The sequence below is a fragment of the Cetorhinus maximus genome, unplaced genomic scaffold, assembly GCF_964194155.1.
Source record: "Cetorhinus maximus unplaced genomic scaffold, sCetMax3.hap1.1 HAP1_SCAFFOLD_1297, whole genome shotgun sequence".
Classification (NCBI taxonomy): Eukaryota; Metazoa; Chordata; class Chondrichthyes; order Lamniformes; family Cetorhinidae; genus Cetorhinus; species Cetorhinus maximus.
This window is the reverse complement of record NW_027597238.1, coordinates 8,886-23,724: the sequence shown is the minus strand read 5'-3', so window position 1 is coordinate 23,724 and position 14,839 is coordinate 8,886. Positions and strand designations below refer to the sequence as shown.

At 54.4% G+C, this 14,839-nt stretch overlaps 1 protein-coding gene across 1 annotated transcript; it reads right to left on the bottom strand.

Moving 5' to 3' along the window:
- Positions 1-801: 801 nt before the first annotated feature.
- LOC144676023 (U8 snoRNA-decapping enzyme) lies at positions 802-13,889 on the bottom strand. The gene is made up of 3 exons (XM_078536545.1): positions 13,684-13,889; positions 11,102-11,377; positions 802-1,133 (listed from the first exon to the last, which is right to left on the bottom strand). Exons 1-3 carry the CDS (start codon positions 13,822-13,824, stop codon positions 951-953), a joined length of 600 nt encoding a protein of 199 aa, XP_078392671.1. The 5' UTR covers positions 13,825-13,889; the 3' UTR covers positions 802-950.
- Between the last annotated feature and the right edge of the window lie 950 nt (positions 13,890-14,839).

Here is a 14,839-nt window from a genome sequence, read left to right as displayed (position 1 = left end):
AGAGAGATCAGGGGAGAACGGGGCACAACAGACAATCCAGATCACACAGAGTGACTGGCTGCCGACTCCTGGGATGCTGCTGGGCGGTGTGTGCGTACGCGCGTGTGCGTTTGTGTGTGCGTGTGTGTGTCTGACAGTGTGTGTGAGCGTGTCTGTGTGTGTGTGTGTGCATCTGTGTCAGTGTGAGTGCGCGCAGGACTGCATGCGCGAGAGCGAGTGTGTGTTTGCGCATGTGTGTGCGTGAGTGTGTGCGCACATGAGTGTGTGCGTAACTGGGCGCGTGCGTGTTTGTGTGAGAGAGCAAGTGTGTGAGAGAGAGTGTGCGAGAGAGAGAGAGTGTGTGAGAGAGAGCGCGTGCGTGTGTGTGAGAGAGTGTGTGTGAGAGAAAGTGTGCATCTGTTTGAGAGAGTGTGCGTGAGAGAGAGAGAGAGTGTGCGTGTGTGTGTGTGTTTGTGAGAGAGTGTGTGTGAGAGAGAGAAAGGGAGTGTGAGAGAGAGAGCGTGTGCATGTGTTTGTGAGAGAGAGCGTGTGTGTGTGTGAGAGAGAGAGAGAGAGAGAGAGAGTGTGTGTGAGAGAGAGAGAGTGTGTGTGTGAGTGTGTTTGTGAGAGTGTGTGTGTGAGAGAGGAAGGGAGAGTGTGTGAGAGAGAGAGAGAGCGTGTGCATGTGTTTGTGAGAGAGAGAGAAAGTGTGTGTGTGAGAGAGAGAGAGAGAGAGAGTGTGTGTGAGAGAGAGAGAGTGTGTATGTGTTGAGTGTTGGTGTGGGGTCGAACGCGTGACAGACATGAATCAAAGGCATGAGGAACATTGCTCAAGTGGCTGGTTTATAAGACATGCAGACAGGTTGCACTCTGACCGTACAGTGAGCGAGCTCCCTCGGCCCTCCCCTCCCGCCAGTTGAGGGTTTTTGTTTGGGGGGATTTCCTGGGTGAAGCAGCCCCAGCCCCGGTCCCTAGCCGACCCGACTGGCGCTAATCGCTGCCTGGAGCTCAGCCTCGCTCAGCAGCTTCAGGGTCCGTAGGGCGTCGACCAGCTGGTCCTTGGCATTCCCGATGAAGGTGTTGGTCAGGAAGGCCGGGAGTCCTCCGAATCCGTCGCGCAGTGTGTACAGGGGGACCCGGAGAATCCCCATTACCTGTGGGCACAGTCAAGAAAGGAGAAAGCGTTGAGGGATGCCTCCAGGAGGATACCCTGGGCACAGCGGGACACAGGCATGCCATGGCTACATGAAGCATATCCCCTGCTTGCTACACATCCCTGCCTCCCCCCCACAGCTGAGGAGAAGCTATAAGCAAAGATTGAACAGGCCGGGGCTCTGGTCTCTAGAAAAGAGGAGGCTGAGGGGGGGGTGACCTGATCGAGCTCTTTAATATGATGGAGGGGGTTTCGATAGGGTCGACGTAGAGAAGATGTTTCCACTTGTGGGGGAGGAGGGGAGACCAGAACTAGGGGGGGGGCCATCGATATAAAACAGTCACTAATGAATCCAATCAAGGGCGGGGGGAGGAATTCAGGAGAAACGTCTTTACCCAGAGATCGGGGGGAGAATGTGGAACTCGCTCCCACAGGGAGTGGTCGAGGTGAATCGTGTCGATGTGTTTAAGGTGGGGGAGCTGGATAAACACACGAGGGGGAAAGGGATAGAAGGGTATGGGGGGGTAGGGGGAGATGAAGAGGCTCATGTGGAGCAGATAGACCAGCACGGAGCAGATGGGCCGAATGGCCTATTTCTGTGCTGGTGGTTCAGAGCAATAGAGCTGCAGGAAGTGAAGACAGGAGGGAAGGAGGCGAGAATGAATTTGGGGGTGGGTGGGGGAGGGTGAGAGAGGCATGGCCGCTTCACTGATCTTCAGCACAGAGAGAAGCCAGGATCCCCCAATGGATTCCCCGACACAGGAGGTCCATAGCAAACAGCACAGGGCACAAAAACTGGGGACGCGCAGACACAGGGCAGATCGCACTGTCGCGATCGCTGGTCTGGGGTATCCTCACACCCACAACGTGCTCGTATCCCAGCTATTTCCAGTTCGTACTGTTTGTTTGACAGTGAAACATGGGCCCCAGAGAGAGAGAGAGAGAGAGAGACAGACGCACCGAGCGGCCAGGCAGGTTAAAAACACAGCTATGTGTTTGGGTGGTAAAGGCAGGCTGCTGTGAATGAAGCAAAGGGAGTTACCGTTCTGCGGTGCCACTCACACCTCACGACTTCCCAGAGCATTTCACAGCCGATCCCAGGCAATTTTGTAAAGAGGGGTCAGTGCTGTAATGTAGGGACAGACTGCAGCCCCAGCCTGTGAACAGCAAATCATGTGCGAATGACTAGTTGATCTGCTTTAGTGGCGCAGGCTGACCGATAAATATTGGCCCCCACACAGCGAGACCAGCCCAGCACCCCCACCACCCCACCCAGCCCCGCTCGTCTTCCAATAGTGGCCATGGGATCTATTACACCCATCTGAGGGGGGCAGGCGGGGCCTCGGTTTAACGCCTCACCCTGAATGACAGCACCTCCAACAGTGCGGCGCTCCCTCAGCACTGACCCTCCGACAGTGCGGCGCTCCCTCAGCACTGACCCTCCGACAGTGCGGCGCTCCCTCAGCACTGACCCTCCGACAGTGCGGCGCTCCCTCAGCACTGACCCTCCGACAGTGCGGCGCTCCCTCAGCACTGACCCTCCCACAGTGCGGCGCTCCCTCAGCACTGACCCTCCGACAGTGCGGCGCTCCCTCAGCACTGACCCTCCGACAGTGCGGCGCTCCCTCAGCACTGACCCTCCGACAGTGCGGCGCTCCCTCAGCACTGACCCTCCGACAGTGCGGCGCTCCCTCAGCACTGACCCTCCGACAGTGCGGCGCTCCCTCAGCACTGACCCTCCGACAGTGCGGCGCTCCCTCAGCACTGACCCTCCGACAGTGCGGCGCTCCCTCAGCACTGACCCTCCGACAGTGCGGCGCTCCCTCAGCACTGACCCTCCGACAGTGCGGCGCTCCCTCAGCACTGACCCTCCCACAGTGCGGCGCTCCCTCAGCACTGACCCTCCGACAGTGCGGCGCTCCCTCAGCACTGACCCTCCGACAGTGCGGCGCTCCCTCAGCACTGACCCTCCGACAGTGCGGCGCTCCCTCAGCACTGACCCTCCGACAGTGCGGCGCTCCCTCAGCACTGACCCTCCGACAGTGCAGCGCTCCCTCAGCACTGACCCTCCGACAGTGCGGCGCTCCCTTAGCATTGACCCTCCAACAGTGCAGTACTCCCTCAGTACTGACCTTCCGACAGTGAAGCACCCCCTCAGTACTGACCCTTCAACAGTGCGGCACTCCCTTGGTACTGACCCTCCGACAGTGCAGCACCCCCTCAGTACTGACCCTGCACAATGCAGCACTCCCTCAGCACTGACTCTCCAACAGTGCAGCACCCCATCAGTACTGACCCTCCGACAGTGCAGCGCTCCCTCAGCACTGACCCTCCGACAGTGCAGCGCTCCCTCAGCACTGCACTGGGATTGTCAGCCTGCATTATGAGGTGCAAGTCTTTGTCATGGGAAGCTGTTCAAGTGGTTCAAGGCTGCAGCTCACCACCACCTTCTAACAGGGGTCCAACAGAGGGCGCTGGTGAGAAGTGACTGAAGCATTCTGGGAGAAGTCATCGCAGCCACCGCGACTCAGGAGGGAATCGAGCAGAAGGACTCTTGCACTCAACAGGAGGAAGGGCATCCAACAGAGGGCGCTGGTGAGAAGTGACTGAAGCATTCTGGGAGAAGTCACCGCAGACACCACGACTCAGGAGGGAATCAAGGAGGACCCACTGTCAAAGAACGGAATAGCCCCAAACATTACATTGCTGTAGTGTTTCCATCCCTCCCTCCTCCTCAAGCCTAAAAAAAAAGAGGAAGGGGCAGTGCCTTCAGGAGTGCACCAGACCTGCCTTCTGAAAGTGGATTTTAAAGAAAAAGCAGCTGATTGGTGAGTGGGAGCAGACTCGGAGGGAGGAGCACCGGAGCAGTAAGTATAAATTTAGCTTACCTCGGGGATTCGCGGCCTTGTCTCTAGGGAGCAGACTCGGAAGAAGGAGCACCGGAGCAGTGACCTCGGGGCACAGAATAACTGAAGCCAAAACTGAAAAAGTAAAGTCACAGGAAAGCTGTGACCTGATTGGTTGGTAGGAAATCTGCACCAACTTTGAAAAAAAAAACACACTGCAAAGCTAATTAATAAATGAATTATCTAAGTGGAGATGGCTGGGCAGGTGATGTGCTGTAGCTGTATGATGTGGGAACTGGCAGATCCCACTGTGAGCCGCAGTGACCACATCTGCAGCAAGTGTTGGTTGCTGGAGGAACTCTGGCTCAGAATTGATGAGCTGGAGTCCAAGCTCCGGACGCTGCGGCACATCCGGGAGGGGGAGAGTTACCTGGATGCTTTGTACCAGGAGGCGGTCACACCCGGTAGATTAATTACCTCAAGCCCGGTCAGTGGTCAGGGTCAGCAGGGTGTGACTGCGAGTGAGGCAGGTAGAGGGATCCTGTGTTCAGGAACAGAGGAGCCTCAGCTCTTGACCTTGTCCAACAGGTACGAGGTACTTGCTCCCTGTGTGGATGACGAAGAGGGCTGTAAGGAGGATGAGCCAGCTGACCACGGCACCGTGGCACAGGAGGCCATTCAAGAGGGGGGAGCAAAAAGACAAGTGGTAGTTGTAGGGGATTCTATAATTAGGGGAATTGATCGCTTCCTTTGTAAGCAGGATCGAGAGTCCCGCATGGTATGTTGCCTGCCCGGTGCCAGGGTGAGGGACATCTCTGACCGGCTTGAAAGGATGTTGGAGAGGGAGGGGGAGGATCCAGTTGTTGTGGTCCACGTCGGGACAAATAACATAGCTAAGACTAGGAAAGAGGACCTGTTTGGGGATTATCAGGAACTAGGAACTAAATTAAAGAACAGGTCCTCAAGGGTTATAATCTCCGGATTACTACCCGAGCCACGTGCAAATTGGCATAGGGACGCGAGAATAAGGGAAGTAAACACGTGGCTAAAGGAGTGGTGTGGGAAAGAGGGGTTCCATTTCGTGGGGCACTGGCATCAGTATTGGAACAGGAGGGATCTGTACTGTTGGGACGGTCTCCACCTGAACCGATCTGGGACCAATGTTCTAGCGAAAAGGGTAAATAGGGTGGTCAACAGGACTTTAAACTAGAAAGTGGGCGGTGGAGGGAAGGGTAAAACTCCAAGAAGTATGACTAATGGGAAACAAAGCAGCAGGTTAGCGTGTGAGGGGGTGGATTCAACTTCATGGAAAATTATGAAAAAACTGAAAAGGAGAGCCCAGGAGAGGCTATTAAAAGTCTCCAGAACACAAAATAGGACAGAGTGTTTGGAAAGGGCTAGGAATCTAACTTCAAGCACATCAGATAAAGGGACGACAATGAGAAAGGGGACGGGAGATACAGGACTGAAGGTGTTGTATCTGAATGCACGCAGTATACGAAATAAGGTAAATGAGCTTGTGGCGCAGATTGAAATTGGCAGGTATGATGTGGTGGGCATCACGGAGACATGGCTGCAAGGGGATCAGGACTGGGAGCTAAATATCCAAGGATATACATCCTATCGACAAGATAGGCAGGTTGGCAGAGGGGGTGGGGTTGCTTTGTTAGTAAGAAATGAAATTAAATCGATAGCAAGAAACGACGTAGGGTCAGATGATGTAGAATCTGTGTGGGTAGAGTTGAGGAACTGCAAAGGTAAAAAAAACCATAATGGGAGTTATGTACAGGCCTCTGAACAGTTGTCAGGATGTGGGGCACAAGATACACCAGGAGATAGAAAAGGTGTGTAAGAAAGGCAAGGTTACAGTGATCATGGGGGATTTCAATATGCAGGTGGACTGGGAAAATCAGGTTGGTAGTGGATCCCAAGAAAAGGAATTTGTGGAATGTCTACGAAATGGCTTTTTGGAGCAGCTTGTGGTGGAGCGCACTAGGGAACAGGCAATTCTAGATTTAGTGATGAGGGAGATTTGATAAGGGAGCTTAAGGTGAAGGAACCCTTAGGAGGAAGTGACCATAATATGATAGAATTTACCCTGCAATTTGAGAGGAAAAAGCTGGAATCAGATGTAACGGTATTACAGTTGAATAAAGACAACTACAGAGGCATGAGGGAGGAGCTGGCCAGAATTGACTGGGAGATGAGCCTAGCAGGAAAGACAGTGGAACAGCAATGGCAGGAGTTTCTGGGAGTAATTTGGGAGACACAGCAAAAATTCATCCCTTGGAAGAAGAATCATACTAAAGGGAGGACGAGGCAACCATGGCTGACAAGGGAAATCAGGGACAGCATAAAAGCTAAAGAGAAAGCATACAATGCGGCGAAGAGCAGTGGGAAACCAGGGGATTGGGAAGCTTACAAAGACCAACAGAGGACAACTAAAAAAGAAATAAGGAGGGAGAAGATTAAATATGAGGGTAAACTAGCCAGTAATATAAAAGAAGATTGCAAGAGTTTTTTTTTAGATATATAAAGGGTAAGAGAGAGGCAAAAGTGGACATTGGGCCGCTGGAAAATGACGCTGGAGAAGTAGTAGTGGGGAACAAAGAAATGGCGGAGGAACTGAATAGGTACTTTGCGTCAGTCTTCACAGTGGAAGACACGAGTGACATCCCCAAAGTTCAAGAGAGTCGGGGGGGCAGAGGTGAGTATGGTGGCCATTACCAAGGAGAAGGTGCTAAGAAAACTGAAAGGTCTGAAGGTGGATAAATCACCTGGACCAGATGGATTACACCCTAGAGTTCTGAAGGAGATAGCTGAAGAGATAGTGGAGGCGTTAGTGGTGATCTTTCAGGAATCACTGGAGTCAGGGAGGGTCCCAGAGGACTGGAAAATCGCTAATGTAACCCCCCCTGTTTAAGAAGGGAGTGAGGCAAAAGACGGGAAATTACAGGCCGATTAGCCTGACCTCGGTCGTTGGTAAGATTTTAGAGTCCATTATTAAGGATGAGATTTCAGAATACTTGGAAGTGCATGGTAAAATCGGGCAAAGTCAGCATGGTTTCATCGAGGGGAGGTCATGCCTGACAAATCTGTTAGAATTCTTTGAGGAGGTAACGAGTAGGTTAGACAAAGGAGAGCCAATGGATGTTATCTACTTGGACTTCCAGAAGGCCTTTGACAAGGTGCCGCACAGGAGGCTGCTCAGTAAGATAAGAGCCCATGGTGTTAGAGGCAAGGTACTAGCATGGATAGAAGATTGGCTGTCTGGCAGGAGGCAGAGAGTGGGGATAAGGGGGTCCTTCTCAGGATGGCGGCCAGTGACTAGTGGAGTTCCGCAGGGGTCAGTGTTGGGACCACAACTTTTCACTTTATACATTAATGGTCTAGATGAAGGAACTGAGGGCATCCTGGCTAAGTTTGCAGATGATACAAAGATAGGTGGAGGGACAGGTAGTATTGAGGAGGCGGGGAGGCTGCAGAAGGATTTGGACAGGTTAGGAGAATGGGCAAAGAAGTGGCAGATGGAATACAACGTGGGGAAGTGTGAGGTCATGCACTTTGGTAGGAAGAATAGAGGCATAGACTATTTTCTAAATGGAGAGAGAACTCAGAAATCTGGAGTGCAAAGGGACTTGGGAGTCCTAGTCCAGGATTCTCTTAAGGTTAATTTGCAGGTTGAGTCAGTAGTTAGGAAGGCAAATGCAACGTTGGCATTTATTTCGAGAGGACTAGAATATAAATGCAGGGATGTGCTGCTGAGGCTTTATAAGGCTCTGGTCAGACCACATTTAGAATATTGTGAGCAATTTTGGGCCCCGTATCTCAGGAAGGATGTGCTGGCCCTGGAGAGGGTCCAGAGGAGGTTCACGAGAACGATCCCAGGAATGAAAGGCTTAACATATGAGGAACGTTTGAGGACTCTGGGTCTATACTCGATGGAGTTTAGAAGGATGAGGGGGGGATCTGATTGAAACTTACAGAATACTGAAAGGCCTGGATAGAGTGGACGTGGGGAAGATGTTTCCATTAGTAGGAGAGACTAGGACCCGAGGGCACAGCCTCAGAGTAAAGGGAAGACCTTTCAGAACAGAGATGAGGAGAAACTTCTTTAGCCAGAGAGTGGTGAATCTATGGAATTCATTGCCACAGAAGGCTGTGGAGGCCAGGTCATTGAGTGTATTTAAGACCAAGATAGATAGGTTCTTGGTTGGTAAGGGGGATCAAAGGTTATGGGGAGAAGGCGGGAGAATGGGGGTTGAGAAACTGATCAGCCATGATTGAATGGTGGAGCAGACTCGATGGGCCGAATGGCCTAATTTCTGCTCCCACGTCTCATGGGGGAGCTCGGGATGGGTAATCAATGCCGGTCTTGGCAGTGACACCCAGAACCCGAGAATGAACTGAATAATGATGGTACTCAGAGCACCGTTGTCTGTTGCGTCCCTGGCTGCGTGTGGTGGTTTGCAGCTTTGCTGTAGATCGGATTTAAACTTTCCTTTAATCCCCGGTGACTCAAATGTGCTGCAGTGTGAGTCATGTGACTAACAGAGCTGCAGTGTGAATCACCTGACGACACCTCTCTCCTGCTCTCCCAGCCAGCTGGCTGAATATTGTTTCCACTGAATATATTAGAAACCTACAGATGATTCAAGTCACTGAACAGGCTGAGGATGGGGGATGTGGGAGGGTGGTGAGGGGGCTTACAGAGGGGGCTCAGCCCTTCGTGTGTGTGAGTGTAAAACCAGCCCCGCCTTCTGCCGGTTTCAGCTCAGGAGGCCATGCGGCCCATCCGGCCTGTGCCAGCTCTTGGAAAGGGCGATTCCATGAATTGTGCACCCCTGCCCCGTCCCTGTGCAGTGCCAACACTTCACGTTCACCTGTTACCTACCAATCTGCTTCCACCGCCCTTTCAGGAAGCGCCTGCCCAGATCACAACAACTCGCTGGGTCAAAAACATTCTCCTCCTCTCCCCCCACCCTCCCCCTCTGGATCTTTTACCCATTCTCTTCAATCTGTGTCCCTCTGGTTACCGACCCTCCCGCCAGTGGAAACAGTTTCTCCTTATTCACTCGATCCAAACCCCCCCATCGTGATTCTGAACGCCTCAATTCAATCTCCCCCTTAACCTTCTCCGCTCTGAAGGGGAACAATCCCGGCTCCTCCAGTCCCTCCGCACTGAACTGAGGTCAATGTGGTTTATCAGTGTCCAGTGACCCCTACGGGAGAGTCGTTGTTTGTGCTCGGAGTCGAGAGTCTGACAGAGGATTAGAGAATAAGAGCCGGGGGGAGAGGGAGCTCAGAGTGCGAGAACTGGGGTCGACGGCCTCAGTCCCATGTCTAAACAACACAACACAACCAGACTGCACAGCCCACCCCAACAACATTAGCTTCCTTCCGAACAGAAATTACTTCTAGCTCAGTAACACTGCCCCTCCTGCAATCACTACACCCCTCCCTATCTCTGTAACCTCCTTCTATCCCTACAGCCCTCTCTGTAATCTCCTCCAGCCCCAACAACCCACCCTATCTCTGTAACCTCCACCAGCCCCTACACCCCTCCCTATCTCTGTAACCTCCTTCTATCCCTACAGCCCTATCTCTGTAATCTCCTCCAGCCCCAACAACCCACCCTATCTCTGTAACCTCCACCAGCTCCTACACCCCTCCCTATCTCTGTAACCTCCTCCAGCCCCTACAACCCTCCCTATCTCTGTAACCTCCTCCAGCCCCAACAACCCTCCCTATCTCTGTAACCTCCACCAGCCCCTACACCCCTCCCTATCTCTGTAACCTCCTCCAGCCCCTACAACCCTCCCCATCTCTGTAACCTCCTCCAGCCCTACACCCCTCCCTATCTCTGTAACCTCCTCCAGTCCCTACAACCCTCCCGATCTCTGTAACCTCCTCCAGCCCCTACAACCCTCCCTATCTCGTAAACTCCTCAAGCCCATACAACCCTCCCTATCTCTGTAACCTCCTCCAGCCCCTACAACCCTCCCGCTCTCTGTAACCTCCTCCAGCCACTACGACCTTCCCCATCTCTGTAACCTCCTCCAGACCCTACACCCCTCCCTCTCTCTGTAACCTCCTCCAGCCCCTACAACCCTCCCTTTCTCTGTAGCCTCCTTCAGCCCCTACAACCCTCCCTATCTCTATAATCTCCTCCTATCCCTACACCCCTCCTTGTCTCTGTAACCTCCTCCTATCCCTACACCCCTTCTTACCTCTGTAACCTCCTCCAGCCCCTACACCCCTCCCTATCTCTGTAACCTCCTCTAGCCCCTACAACCGTCCCTATCTCTGTAACCTCCTCCAGCCCCTACAACCCTCCCTATCTCTGTAACCTCCTCCAGCCCCTACAACCCTCCCTATCTCTGTAACCTCCTCCAGTCCCTACAACCCTCCCTATCTCTGTAACCTCCTCCAGTCCCTACAACCCTCCCTATCTCTGTAACCTCCTCCAGCCCCTACAACCCTCCCTATCTCTGTTACCTCCTCCAGCCCCTACAACCCTCCCTATCTCTGTAACCTCCTCCAGCACCTACACCCCTATCTCTGTAACCTCCTCTAGCCCCTACAACCGTCCCTATCTCTGTAACCTCCTCCAGCCCCTACAACCCTCCCTATCTCTGTAACCTCCTCCAGCCCCTACAACCCTTCCTATCTGTTACCTCCTCCAGCCCCTACACCCCTCCCTATCTCTGTAACCTCCTCCAGCCCCTACAACCCTCCTTATCTCTGTAACCTCCTCCAGCCCCTACAACCATCCCTATCTCTGTTACCTCCTCTAACCCTCCGAGATCTCTGCGCTACTCCAATTCCGGCCTCGGCCTCTTGACCATCCCCCGATTCCCATCGCTCCACCATTGGCGGCCGGGCCTTCAGCTGCCTTGGGGTGGGGTGGGAGGGCCTAAGCTCTGGAATTCCCTCCCTCAACCTCTCCGCCTCCCCTTGTTTCAGGCACAAATCCCTTTGACCAAGTGTTTGTTGGCCTGTCCCTGCTGTCTCCGCCTGCTGGCTCAGTGCCTGCGCTCCTGTGAATCACCCCGGGGATGCGTACACGTGTTTTAAGGCCCGGTGTGAAGGGGAGTCAGTGGCTGTATGTTTTTTCTGTTACCTCGCATCCGTGGTCCTTGGCCTGCACGGCGGAGAGCTCCACCTTCCGCAGCTCGTCCAGCGAGACCTTCTTGGTGTAGAAGTGCGCCACCACCTTCTGCAGCAGCGCCTCGGTGGCGTGGGAGCTGGCGTAGTCAGCCTCGACGATGCGCAGCCACTTGGGGTCGCAGCCCAGCTCCTCCGACAGCTCCCGGTTCAAACCATCCTCCAGGGAGCCGTCGCGTAGGTCCACAAAGCCTCCGGGGAATCCGATCTTCCCATCAAAGCGCATCTGCATCTGGGGGGGGGAATGTGGGGAAAGCAGGGAGACAGACATTACTGGTGTTCGGGAGAGGCGGCTATGAATAAACCCCGAAATTCTGCCGTCGTTCAGCTCCGGGGTCTGAAGCCCATGAGCGGCCTGATCCCACCTCTTGGAAATGCCCCTGCACTGCCCTCAGCATCCACCCCCACCCTCTCTATTTATCCCCACCCCCAAAGGATTTACTCTCACCCAATGTCACCCGCACTGTCGGTGTTTCCCACCTCCGCCCCCACCCTCGGTACTTACTGACTGCCCCAAGATCATCCATACCCTTGCTTGGCATCACACCTGGGTATATACCCCCTTTCCCAGTATTTACCCTCTCCCCTCCTCTCACCTTGTCCCGAGTATTCCCCTCCCCACCCCCTGGCTACTTACCACTTTGTCCCCAGTATTTAGCCCGACCCTCAGGTAATTCCCTCTAGTCTTGTAGCTTTCCTCAGGGTATTTACCCCCCTGCCCCAGGAATTTACCCCCTGCCCCAGGAATTTACCCCCTGCCCCAGGAATTTACCCCCTGCCCCAGGAATTTAACCCAAGCCCCAGGAATTTAACCCAAGCCCCAGGAATTTAACCCAAGCCTCTGGGTTTTATGCCCCATTCCCGGGTATTTACCCCCATCCTGGGTTTTTTGCCCCACGCCCAGGTATTTACCCCTCTTTCCCCTGCACCACCCCCCCTCCTCCCAAGTATCTACCCCCTCCCCTGAGTATTTACCCCTTCACCCAGATATGTACCTTCCCCTCGTGATATATCTTCCACCTCTCCCCACCCCACAACGCCGATGGTGTAACCCTCCTGCCCTGGGTATATCCCCCCTCCCCCAGATGTATAGACCCCTCAGCCCATCCTTAGATATTCACCCACCCCCAGGTTTTCACTCCCTTCTCGCACATGTATTTACCCGGCCCCCCACCCCCCTGTCCCTGGGGTATTTAGGCCCCTCTCTTGGGTAATTATCCCCATTCCAGGTCTTTACACCCCTTCCCCATCAATTTACTCCCTATCCTGGATATTTACCCACCTCCCCCTGGGTATTAAGGCCCTCCCTGGGGTATTTACCCCCCTCCTGCAGGTATTGAGCCCCCATCACTGGTAGCTACCTTTTTACCAGGCTATTAAACCCCCTCCCACAAGTATTTACCCCTTCCCCTCGGTAATTAGCACCTATCTCAGGTATTTACCCCTTCCCCTGGGTATTTACTCCATCCCAGTTATTTAATCCCTCGCCCGGGTGTTTACAAACATAAGAAATAGGAGCAGGAGGAGGCCATTCGGCCCCTCGAGCCTGCTCCGCCATTCAATAAGATCGTGGCTGATCTGTTTGTGTTTCGAATTCCTCTTTCCCATCTACCCTCCCGCTGATAGCCTTTGATTCCCTTATGCCTAACAAGAATCTATCTACCTCGGCCTTAAAAATATTCAGTGACCCCCACCTCCAGCGCCTCCTGAGGCAGAGAGTTCCAAAGTCGCACAACCCTCAGAGAGAAACAGTTTCTCCTCATCCCTGTCCTAAAAGGGCGACCCCAAATTTTAAAACAGTGCCCCCCCCCCCTAGTTCTGGACTCACCCACAGGAGGAAACATCCTTTCCACGTCCACCTTGTCCAGGCCGTTCAGGATCTTATATAGTTCAATCCAATCACCCCCTCACTCTTCTAAACTCCAGTGGAAACAAGCCCAGTCTGTCCAACCTTTCCTCACAAGACAACCCACTCATTCCAGGTATCAATCTAGTAAACCTCCTCTGAACCGCCTCCAATTAAATAAGGCGATAAAACTGCACACAGTATTCGAGATGTAGTCTCTCCAACGCCCTGTATAACTGAAGCATTACATCCTTACTTTTATGTTCAATCCCTCTCGTAATGAAGGATAGCATCATCCCATTAGCCTTCTGAATTACTGGCTGTACCTGTGTACTAACTTCTTGTGAGTCATGCACCAGAACGCCCAGATCCCTCTGCACCTCAGGATTCTGCAGCCGTTCTCTGCAGTTTACCCCCCTAACCCTAGTTTTTACCCACCCTCTTCCCGGGGTGTTCACACCTCCACCCCACCCCCCCTCCCAGGGTGTTCACACCCGCACCCCCCTCTCCCGGGTTATTTACACCCTCACCACCCCCACTCTCTCAGGGTATTTACCCCATTACCTCTCCTGGGGTATTTACCCACACCCTCCCCCTCCTGGGGTATTTACCCCCCCCCCCCCCCCGGGGTATTTACCCCCCCCCCCCCCCCGGGGTATTTACCCCCCCCCCCCCCCGGGGTATTTACCCACCAGCAGCGCGTATCTGAGGGGTATTTTCCCGAAGAGTTTGCCGGGCTCCGCCGCGTACAACATGACATGACAGGCGTGTTTGTAACCGGCCAGGGAGCGGGAGTCCCGGCGCGACACAGGCCGATACCCCGGCTCCGCCATCACCCCCGACACTGAGGCTGAGATTCCGATTCCGACTCCGACTCCCGGCCGCCGCCGCCGCCTCCTCGCCGGTCCCCGAAACGGCCAATCAGCGACCGCCCACAGCGGCCAATCAAAAATCCCGCCCGCCCGCCTCAGCCAATCTCCATCCAGTTTTCCGTCCGCAGCCAATCAGTGGCCTGCCTCCCACCCTCACCCGCAGCCAATCTACACTCGCGCTCCGTCCGCAGCCAATCAGTGGCCGGTCTCGCACCCGCAGCCAATCCACACTCGCTCTCCGTCTGCAGCCAATCAGTGACCTGTCTCCCTCCCACACCCGCAGCCAATCCACACACGCTCTCCGTCCGCAGCCAATCAGTGGCCGGTCGCCCGCCCTCACCATCAGCCACTCCGCAACCTCGGCCAACCACCACCCACAACACACACAGACGGTCCTGGCATCCAATCAAAGACGTTCTGAGCCAACGCGGCCAATCAACAGCGGCACACCCGCCCACCACCCGCAGCCAGTCAACAGCCGAACTTCCGCCTCCTCCTCCTCCTCCCCCGCCCACTCCGGCACCCACAGCCAATCATAAAAGCCACGGCCCATCTGACCAATCAACGCGCAACAGCCCGCCTTCGACATCCAATCCAAATCCATCCAATCACGGGGCGGGGCGGGCAGGGACGAAAGCCAATCAGAAGACCCGACGCGCTGACCCTGGGCAGCTCAAGTCAATCCACGGCTTGTTCCCGCCCACATTACCGGCCAGCCAATCGGCCAGCGGTGGGCCATGACTGACTGCCGGCATTCACCAATCGGAGAACAGCAAAATCCTGCAGCGGCTGGAGGCCTGAGACAAAAGAGCAGAGAAAGGGCCTGGCAGCGTCTGCGGAGGGAGAGAGTGAGAGAGAAACAGGGTTAACGTTTCCCAGTCCCTTACATAGAGGAGGTGTTAATGGCAGCGGTAAGGACTAGCGGAGGTGTTCATGGCAGCGGTAAGGACTAGCGGAGGTGTTAATGACAGCGGTA